The sequence below is a fragment of the Cornus florida genome, unplaced genomic scaffold (genome assembly GCF_030987335.1).
Source record: "Cornus florida cultivar Cherokee Brave unplaced genomic scaffold, ASM3098733v1 CherokeeBrave_3.0.0_Hap2_Chr10, whole genome shotgun sequence".
In the NCBI taxonomy this organism is placed as follows: Eukaryota; Viridiplantae; Streptophyta; class Magnoliopsida; order Cornales; family Cornaceae; genus Cornus; species Cornus florida.
In genome coordinates this window covers 60,217,801-60,228,517 of record NW_026775580.1, presented here as the reverse complement: position 1 = coordinate 60,228,517, position 10,717 = coordinate 60,217,801, and the positions used below count along the sequence as shown (strand labels likewise).

Below are 10,717 nucleotides of genomic sequence, written 5' to 3'. Positions count from 1 at the left end.
AGTACAGATAGATATATAAGACCCATACATGCATAGGGGTCACTAATTCGTTGAGTATCTTCTCTATAAAATCAAAAGCTGTATAAAAACTAATTCATATGTATGTAAAATCAAAACTCACTATCATAACATTTTTTTTTTATAGAAGACAATGACCAAAGGCTCTAACCTAATGGTTCTTTCTTTATCTCTTATCCTTTATTTGGTTACAGGGATGGAAAAATAAATGAAAGAGATATGAAAAAGGATGAATGAGGAATTCATAAAGAATGAAAATTGTCACTCCTATTTTTTATTTGGTTGAATGGAATTGACGGTAGAAAGAATAAATTGGGTGATATTTTTTTATTTGGTTAGAAAGAATGGAAATAAAATTTTAATATATTTTTTACCGATAGACCCCCACTATATAAAATAATAAAAGGTAAATATTCATTTGAATTTGTGCAAAAAAATTAAAATTAAAAATTGTATATTATTGGTAGTTATTCATTTTATTTCTTCTCCCTTATCCCCAAAATTGAGCGGATAGAAAAACATGAAAAAAGAGGGATGAAGCATCCCTCCTTGCTCCCTCCTTCTCTTCCTTTTCCTCCAACCAAACACGATAAGCCTCATACATCCCTCCTTAATCCTTCCCCCCAACCAAACATAGCATTAGAGTAAAGGTTGAAGAAAATGGACAGATGTGTTTTTTTTTAAAAAATAAATAAATAATCCAAACCGGACCGAACTGGACCGCACAATTTGATTCGGTTTACTAATAGTTTGGTTCTGATCACATTTCCAAATTTGTGGAACCGTAAAAATATGGTTTGGTCACGGTGTGAGGTTTTTCAAGACCAAACCGAACCGTTAAGCTATGTGTATATATATATAATTCTACATTGGTTGAATGTTGTTGATTCTGAATTGTGGCATTTGTTGTTGAATTAGTAGTTCTACATGTATTAAACTATAAGCGGTTTCCCTTTAGTTCCAAAAATGACAAATAATAATGAATATATTAATAATTTTGAATGTATTAACTTATGCTATAGAAGTCAATGTATTAACAGTTTGAATATATTGATTAACTTGGTTTATTGTTGTGCATTTGGATTTTAAAATATGAATAATTTATGTAACAATAAAAAATAATAATAATAAAGAAAGAGGAATCGTGAAACCGAACCGAACTAGTGTTTTACGATTTGGTTCAGTTCCTTTGGTCAAATGATTCGGTTTGGTTCTAGATTTTCTAAAATCATTAGGAATAGGTTGGTTCCAAAAAACTCTCAAACCGATCCAAACTAAACCGTGTGCACCCCTAGGTATCACGTGTAAATACCTCAAGAGTGTTGTGTACTTTCTCGTCGAGGCCTCTTAACCTGTAGCAAAGCTATGAGCCTATGACAAAATAAAGGGAAGGGGACTCGAATACAAGCATTTCCGCCTAGAGAGTTGGACTCTCAAGGTTACTGGATAACGTCCATTACGAGAACTCTAAAGCTACAACAAAGCTATGCTAATTACACAGATGGGCCAATTGGGAATATGGGCCCATATTCTAATCGCATTCATGTAAATGCTCAAATTTGAGTTTTCAGAAGTGCACTGCCTTAAATTACTGCAGACTACAGTCTCGACCGCCCGTTTTATATAAGCTAAATTGTCAGCCCATCTATCCTTAGTCCAACCATACTAGCATTGATATGATGACATTTGAGATCCACAAGATAGACCTTGTAACATTTATTATTAGTATTATTATTTTGGTTAAGTTACATACCTAACATACCAAAGGTTGAATGAGCCTAATAATAGTAAAGGAGAAGATAAAGATTTCAAAAATCAAATCCCTTTTGTACTGCGTGTGAATATATTTTTTGTTAATAAAAAAATATAATAATAAAAATTATTGAAATTAGTAAATCGGTAGACATTTTGATTTATATGCAGGGTGCAAGGTAATATAAAGATTTGCTTAAATGTTCGACCTAAAACATTTTTTTAGGTGAGATGTCAAATTACTTTAAAAAAAAAAAAAAAAAATTAGTACTTTTTAAGGGTGAGATAAAAAGAAAAAATGAATAAATAAATAAAGATAATAGTAATATGGCTGTAAACTGTAATCCAAAAAATCATATATAATTTTTTTTAATTATTAAAAAATAATTTAATTATAAAAAATACTGTCATCAAACCCATAACATTTTATTTTAGTGACCGCGTAAAAGAGTTTTTTTATTCCCACAGCAACGTTTGGGCTCTTAATCTACTTTATGAGTTACTGTAGTTGCCTTTTAATTAATTTATTTATTTTTGGTTGCAACTTGCAAGGCCTTTCTGAAACAATAGACCACATTTCATAACACACGACACTGTCTCTCTCTTCGATCTTCTCTCTCATCCGCAACAGTTCGTCTCCGGTTCTCTTTTTCAGCTACCATCTGCAGCCCTGCACAGGTACTTGATCATGCCTCTCTCTCTCTAACCAGATGCATGCCCCTCTCTCTTGTTTTACTTGGGTTAATTTCTTCATGTTCTAGTGTTGATATTCTGTTATCTTTTCCTCCATTTTATATTCCTCTGTGAAACAGTTCTTGCCCCTATGTGTTATTTCGGCTTCCACCAATTGATCATTTTCACTAAAACCTCATTCAACCCACATTGTTGATTCTCAATTTCTAAGGCTAATTTGCGTACTTGTATTGCGTCCAGTTAATTTTTGTCAAGTTAGTCATTTGTGATTTGATTTAGGTGCAAATTGTTTACTTTAATTATTTCTGAATATTTTCTGGTTGTCTGGTTAACAGAAAGAATATTTTTTTCTATACAATTTGGCATATAGTTTATTGGGTGCCTCAATATGTTTTCAGTAATCGGTTTTCCTAAATTTCAAGGGCTCATGCCCTAATTCACATTTGCTACGCATCTATATTTGTGAATGTGTGTGTGTGTTTTGTTCTGACATAATTATTGGGTTTCATTTTGTTAGCTGAAAACCGGCTAAGAGTGTCCATTCCATCAGAACTGGAGCAAATAACAAGACTGTGTTGTTCCTAACAAGGAAGCAGGTTGGGTTTTGTTTTGGCTGTTAATTCATCTACAGATGTTATATTCCAAAAAATTAGCTACTTGGCTTGCAACACTATTTTATTTTATTTTTTGTTATTTTTTTTTTTTAGAGCTGTCTGATACCTGTACTCTTTGTTCTGCTGTGATTGTGAACAACGAATTACATATTAGATATAATACCTTTAGTTTGTTATTTTTGTCATGATACGATGAATTTGTTGTAGTAATTATATGATTTGAGTTTAGTTATTGGGAAAAAAAATGTTACTTGGCTTGCGACACTATTTACTCCATTTTTTTTGTTTTAGAGCTGTCTGATACCTGTACTCTTTGTTCTGCTGTGATTGTGAACACGACAAGCTTACGAATTACATATTAGATAGAATACCTTTAGTTTGTTATTTGTGTCATGATTTGATGAGTTTGTTGTAGTAATTTTATGATTTGAGTTTAGTTATTGGGGAAAAAAAAAATGTTTTTATCACATTATGAATGTCAAAAGAGTTTTTTTTCAAAGGATCGAGTTTATGGGTGGATCAAGTAGTAAGAATGAATTATAGGCTGAAGATTAAATTATTGTTTTTCTTGAAATCCTCTGTTGTTTTATTATATTGGTAGGTGAATTCTCAAAATATTGCTAAAAAAACACTTGAATATTGTGGTTAACTTGAAGTCTTGAACATTCTTATACATTTAAAACTTTTTTTTCCAAACTGGTGTAAGCTGATTGTCTCATGAAGGTTCGCCTCTACTTTAAATTTAGCGAAAATAATGTTGTGGCTATATTGTGTTCTAATAATTTGAAGTGGCTAGCATAGATGAACTACTTTTGGGCTACATCACATAGATATGGATAAATTTGTTGGATGTGAGTTTGTATGTGTCTGCCTACAACAATAGTTACACAGTCGGCCACATGGTTGTCTATACAAATATATATGTATGTCTATGCAAAAATGTTGGATACATATCCTACGCAAATGCCATGTGTCATATATCCAATGTAGTTAATTATTATTATTTTGTTATGTGTGTGTGTGTGAGTGTGTGCGTGCCCAAATTGAGAAGAGTCCATATAATGTAGCTTTTATTTAGTAGACTATCAGGATCCACCACCACAGTCAACAATGTGTAGGAAGAGACCAAAAGGAGTACCAAAATCCCTTGTTTATGAGTGATGGGGGTACTCATAGACAATGACATGTATCTTAGCCTCTTAGGTACCATGTGAAGGCATCCATAAAATAGGACGAGCCTCTTAGGTACCATGTGAAGGCATCCATAAAATAGGACGCATGGCCAATGAGTTATCCATCTTTGGGAGAGATTCAATTATGTAATCTCTTTCCCACTCTCTCCTCCGTATATATACTGAGGGTTGTGCCTATAGGGTCTAAGCGGACTGTACCCCTTGACAAGATCGTAGTGGTGGCATCCTGCAGTATCACCCCTTAGGAGCACTTGCCTTATTGCCAGGAAACGACAATCTCCTTAAAGTAGCATGACAAGTCAGTCACGTGAGTATATCTATGTAGGAACTGGTGATGCTAAAATGACAATCTTCTTCTTCTTCTCCACAATTTCCATGTACCAAATTTCAAGCATACAGAAACTATTAGATTATTAAAACATGCAAGCATTTTGGGGTTGGGGGTGGGGGAAGAATAGTGTGGGATTCGAGCAAGACATGCTCACACAAAGAAATTTGCAGTACCCAATTTGATATCAAGTAAGTGTATCCAGCATGAAATTACAAGTCCTCACAATATAGGGGTGATGAAGACAGCTAATAAAAATAAATACATAGAAAGCAATAAACACAGCTATAAGACAGGAGAAAGAGCATCTATTAAATAATTATAGTTACTATTGTAGCATTTAAAGTAGTGGCAAAATCTGGTAAAGAAAGTAGACAGAACACCAGCAACTAGAACAGAGTATGCATATTGCAAATCACTTCTCCCATCATGGAGAACAGACATAATGTTATAAATATATGTTGTCGTCCAAAGTCACCCTTCAGCAGCTCCCAGCAACAAAAGCATCACGAGAATTTCTACCAAGAAACACATAATACAGAACACCAGGGATCATAGATAGAACTTCCACAACCATATTATATATGTTTCATATGTTGATAAATAATGGCTAGTTTGTATTTGTAGGAGAATGTGAGCTTGCCCACAAATTGCTGCCATGAGAAATATAAAAACCTGAATATAATTAGTATCTCCCTTTTCTTTTTCCTTCTTTGCATTTAACCATTTTTTATTTGGGTACTTTAATGTATTTTCATACATAACTGTAGTATTTGTAAGCAATATGTTGCTAAAAGTATTCAATTTTTTGGGTAAATGAAAATTATTGAAGTATTCATTTATAGCTTGTGTAAGTTTCCTTTTTTTCTTTTTGGGTATTAAGAAATTTTTCACTGTAAAAATTCTATCATAAATAAAATATAGTATACTTATAGATATACGTATACAAATTACTTATGTCCAGAGTCACCCATTTGTTCCTATGGGGAATTTTTTATAATCTAATTTAAAATTATATAACTTTTTTTTTTTTTAATTTCTTATGTAATATCTAATTTTGTACCTCCTTAAATTTCTTCTGTATTAATTGGAAATAGCATCACTAATATTTGATTAGGTGGTAAGGTTGTCCATTTTGATTTGCTGTTGGGCTTAAAAAATTACTCCATTATGGTGTGGGCAAATTTTAATGAAGTCAAATCAATTATTTGAAATTAAGTAGGAATTTAGACAAAATAAAAGTTAAATTTCAATTGAGGGAGGTTAGTCTTCACGCTCTAAAACACCATCCTCTTCTCTAACTCTAAGAAACTGAGAGTAAACTGTTGAACTTTTAGAAATAAAATAATAAATACAATTTGATGTGTAAAACTATTCTCTTCTTGACAAGAAAGGTGAAAATTTGAAAGAAACGGAGTAAAAGGAAGGTAAAAGGGATACTTATCCGGAAAAAAAAGGAAGGTAAAAGGGATGAAATAAGTAACTTTAGGTTAATGAATTATCCTTACCTATTTTTTGTTTGTTTGAGTATAAAGAAAAGAAAAGGTAAAAAAAGCAGAGTTAATTTAGTGTGTAATGCGGGTACTTCTAAACAAGGACATGTCTTAGGTACCATGTGAAGGCATGCATAGAATAGGACGCGTGGCCAGTGAGTTATCCATCTCTGGGAGAGATACAACCATGGAATCTCTTTCCCACTCTCTCCTCGGTAAAACACTTGACGAGATAGTAGTGGTGGCATCTTGCAGCATCACCCCTTAGTAGCACTTGCCTTATAGCAACTAAACGACGATCTCCTTAAAAGTGTTCGGGCATGAAATGGCATAACAACGTTGGTTCTTGCTGTTGAAAAGATTAATTTGGCAGGATAACCGCGTGAGTGGGTTTTTATGTTTGTATTAGCTTATTAGTACTTAATACTTTTTAGTCAAAACAATTGGAGTGTGAACTAGATATTAGCTTATGAATCATACTCTGATACTTTTTAATCAAAACAATTGGAGTGCAAATTAGTGACTAACATGTTGTCATCTTTTTTCAGATGAGGAAGTCCAGTAATATCCTCAGCAGTTCTCATGAATTCAATGAAATCGGCTGCCAGTAAGCACCTCCGGTTCTCTACTTCTCCTTCTAAGCCTTCGTCTTCACTTCCATGGATCTCTCCTCTTCAGTTCCTCAAAACCACCTCCCCCAAACCAGACCCTCGTACCGAAACCACAATCACCCTCTCAGAAACTCAAAGGAAGCCCAAATTTATCTCTCACGAATCCGCCACCAACTTGATAAAACGTGAGAGAGATCCACAACGTGCCTTGGAGATTTTTAACTTGGTATCGGATCAAAAGGGTTTTAATCACAATAATGCCACCTATGCGACTATTCTCCATAAGCTTGCTCAGTTTAGGAAATTTCAGGCCATTGATGCAATACTTCATCAGATGACCTATGAAACTTGTAAATATCATGAAGGTATATTCCTTAACCTCATGAAGCATTTCTCAAAAGCCTCTCTGCATGAAAAAGTCCTGGAGATGTTCTATGCTATCCAGCCAATCGTTCGCGAAAAACCCTCCCTTAAAGCCATCAGCACCTGTCTCAATCTCCTGGTTGAATCAAATCAGGTTGATTTGGCCCGAACGTTTCTCTTGAATTCGAAGAGGAATCTCAACTTAAATCCCAATACTTGCATTTTCAACATTTTGATTAAGCATCACTGCAAGAATGGGGATCTTGAATCTGCTTTTGAAGTGGTAGAGGAGATGAAAAGGTCTAAAATTTCTTACCCCAACCTGATCACGTACTCAACTTTGGTAGGTGGTCTCTGTGCAAGGGGAAGATTCCAGGATGCAATTGACCTGTTCGAGGAAATGGTCTCAAAGGATAAAATCTTACCTGATGTGTTAACTTACAATGTTTTAATTAATGGGTTTTGTCGTGGAGGGAAAGTTGATCGAGCAAGGAAGGTAATGGAATTCATGAAGAGGAATGGATGCCACCCAAATATATTCAATTACTCAACCCTGATGAATGGGTTATGTAAGGAGGGAAGATTGCAGGAGACTGAGGAGGTGTTTAATGAGATGAAGAAAGCTGGTCTGAAACCTGATGCTGTTGGCTATACCACTTTGATCAATAGCTTTTGTAGGGCCGGGAAAATTGATGAAGCTATGGAGTTGCTCAAGGAGATGAAAGAAAACAAGTGCAAAGCTGATGTTGTAACCTTCAATGTGGTGCTTGGAGGATTGTGCAGAGAAGGTAGGTTCCAGGAAGCTCTTGTAATGATCGAGAGGCTACCTTACGAGGGTGTTTTTCTGAACAAAGCAAGTTATAGGATTGTGTTGAATTTTTTGTGCAAGGAAGGAGAACTGGGGAAGGCAACGGAGTTGCTGTTTCTGATGCTGGGTAGAAAATTCCTACCACATTTTGCTACTTCTAATGAGTTATTAGTTCGTCTTTGTGAGACTGGAAAGGCAGTTGACGCAGGTATGGCATTGTTAGGACTGGTAGAGATGGGATTCAAGCCCGAACCTACTTCATGGAGTATTTTGGTTGAGTTGATATGCAGAGAAAGAAGGTTATTGCCTGCGTTTGAACTGCTCAATGAGTTGGCTACAACATAATTGCGTATTCATGCATTGTTGGACAATAACATTATGAGGAGAGAGATTAATAAGTATATGCAACAATCGTGGGTCTTACGTTTCTTGGTGAAATGTTTTCTTGACCGACAATGTAATGAAGTCTAAAGGATGTGTCTGGTTCTCGCCTATCCGTCATCTGCACTCTCGAGCTTGCATTTGGCTTAGAAAATTTTCAGTAATCTATCCTCCTTTCTGCTTAATGATATATTGATGCGAGAATCGATATCTTTTCTGATTACTTTATTTTGTGTGTAAATTGCCAGATTCCTTGTTCATGTGGGCTTTACCAGGAAAATGACTTTGTTTTGCTTCACTCAGCCTCCCTTTTTGCTAACAAAGTTGTGATTGACCATAAAGTTATAAACAGCTCAATTTGTTTTGCATACTCTAGTGAGGAAAGGAGCAGACAATGCAAAGAAATATTAGGGGCTTGACATTTATCGTTTGTCAATCAAAATATTGGAGAGATCAGGCATGTACTGTACACATAGAGACCTAAGTGTGTGTGTGTGTGTGTGTGTGTGTTTTAAGTTAGGAGGATGGTGAGCAATCGGAGACGCGGTTTTTATGTAAAATATAACTTAATAAATAAATCAGTTGATAGTTGCCAAACCTGCTGCGAACCGGTCGGTTCAACAAATCATTGCAAACTTGCAAATTACAATATACGTATTGTCATATTAATGAAACCTATGGCCTATTTATATCAATATAAATATATAGCGAAACATGCACCACATACCTCCCTCTTCAAAATTCATTGTCTAATTGTTAAAGGCTCAAACTGCACCAATGCGCCTACGGGCAATGCTATCGTAGCCCTCAGTGGTTTGAGTTTATTTTCATTGTTATTGAAAGTCTGGCTTCAAGCCTTTATACCTCTTACTTTCTAATCTAACATTTTTACCTTAAAAATAAAAATAAAAAAATAAAAAAAAAAAAATATGCATTACCGACTTATACATTACATAAGACATGAGGTTGATTGAACTAAGAATGGTGTGTAATAATAATATATATATTAAATATTATACCAAAATAATAATAATAATAAAATATGCCACAAAAATTAGTCAATATTAAAATTAAAAAAAAACTACTCCAAAAAAAAAAAAAATAGTGTATTTACATCTTCTTTCGTAAACTTTAATGTAAAAATATATATTTTTCTCTAATTTTGTATACTTTATATTAATTCAAGTAGGTTCTAGAATTTCATTATTTATGAGAAAATATACCTTTCTTTTTTTCGAATTATATGACAATGTGATGGTATCAAGTAAAGGGAACTATAAAAAGTGACCACATCTCACACCACATGGCACTTTCTCTCTCTAGGATCGTCTCATCTGCAACAGTTCGTCGCCGATTGCCCTTGGTTGGAGCATTTTGTATGCTGAGTTTGGGTCTCTCCAACCTCTGCCCTTCACTCTCTCTCTCCTCCAAAACGGGTTGTGCCCAATCTCTCCCCTTCGTTCCTCTCTTGCGGTACTTAAACTTCACCCATTTCCCTTAATTTCTATGTTTCATGCCCTAATTCACATTTGCTACATATCTGTATCTATATTTGTATATGTATATGTTTTGTTGTGACATAATTATTGGTGTTTTAGATCCAAGTTTGTTAGCAGAAAACCGGCTAAGAGTGTTCATACCATCAGAATGGAAGCAAGTAACAAGACTGTGCCCAGTATTGTTGTCTACGTTACTGTTCCTAATAAGGAAGCAGGTTAGGGTTTGTTTTTGCTGTTAATTATTACACTTATCTTCACGAATTGGTTCACCTATACATGTTAGATTGAAAAAATTAGCTCATTGGCTTGAAATGTTATTTACTTCATATTTTATTGTAGAGCTATCTGATACTTGTAGTTTTTGTTCTGCTTTGATTGTGAACACGAGCTAATAAATTGGATATTTAGATATAGTACATTTAGTTTGCTGTTTGTGTCGTGATATAATGTATATGTTGTTGTAATTATATGATTTGAGTGAATTTTTTGAAAAATAAAATGTTTTTTTATCACACTATGAATGTCGAATTAGTTCTTTTCATAGAGTTTGAGTTTATGGGTGGATTGAGTTGTAAGAATGAATTCTAGGCTGAAGATTAAATTATGGTTTTCCTTCAAATCTTAAATTGTTTTATTATACTAGTTGGTGAATTCTCAAAATATTACTGAAAAATTTAGAATATGGTGCTTGACTTGAAGTCTTGACCATTCTTATACATTTTAAAACTTTATTGTCCAAACTGATGTATGCTGATTTTCTCGTTAACCTTTACTCCAAATTTAGCGAATAATAAAGCTGAGTCTGTATTGAGTTCTAATAATTTGTTGTGGTGATCATAGCCGAACTATTTTTGTTCTGTGTTACATTGATATGGATAAATGTGTTGGATGTGAGTGTGCTACAACAAAAGAAACATTTCCGCATGGTTGTCTAAACAAATGTATATGTGTTTGTGTATGCATG

At 34.2% G+C, this 10,717-nt stretch overlaps 2 protein-coding genes across 4 annotated transcripts in view; both read left to right on the top strand.

The window, feature by feature from the left end:
* The first annotated feature begins 2,319 nt into the window (after nucleotides 1-2,319).
* Nucleotides 2,320-8,552, top strand: LOC132278576 (pentatricopeptide repeat-containing protein At5g18475). Of its 2 annotated transcripts, XM_059780396.1 has the most exons (3): nucleotides 2,320-2,448; nucleotides 2,981-3,059; nucleotides 6,640-8,552. In XM_059780396.1, exon 3 carries the CDS (start codon nucleotides 6,674-6,676, stop codon nucleotides 8,216-8,218), a length of 1,545 nt encoding a protein of 514 aa, XP_059636379.1. In that variant the 5' UTR covers nucleotides 2,320-2,448; nucleotides 2,981-3,059; nucleotides 6,640-6,673; the 3' UTR covers nucleotides 8,219-8,552. The 2 variants fall into 2 exon arrangements, with proteins under 2 accessions (XP_059636379.1, XP_059636380.1); XM_059780397.1 differs by lacking the exon at nucleotides 2,981-3,059.
* A 961-nt stretch (nucleotides 8,553-9,513) lies between these two features.
* Nucleotides 9,514-10,717, top strand: part of LOC132278577 (protein CutA, chloroplastic) — a 6,925-nt gene continuing 5,721 nt past the window's right edge. Inside the window, exons 1-2 of one of the 2 annotated variants that reach the window (XM_059780398.1) lie at nucleotides 9,514-9,727; nucleotides 9,853-9,968. In XM_059780398.1, coding sequence (XP_059636381.1) covers nucleotides 9,558-9,727; nucleotides 9,853-9,968 — 286 coding nt within the window. In that variant the 5' untranslated portion in view covers nucleotides 9,514-9,557. The remainder of the gene's footprint in view (nucleotides 9,728-9,852; nucleotides 9,969-10,717) is intronic. The other variant, XM_059780399.1, reaches the window with a different exon arrangement.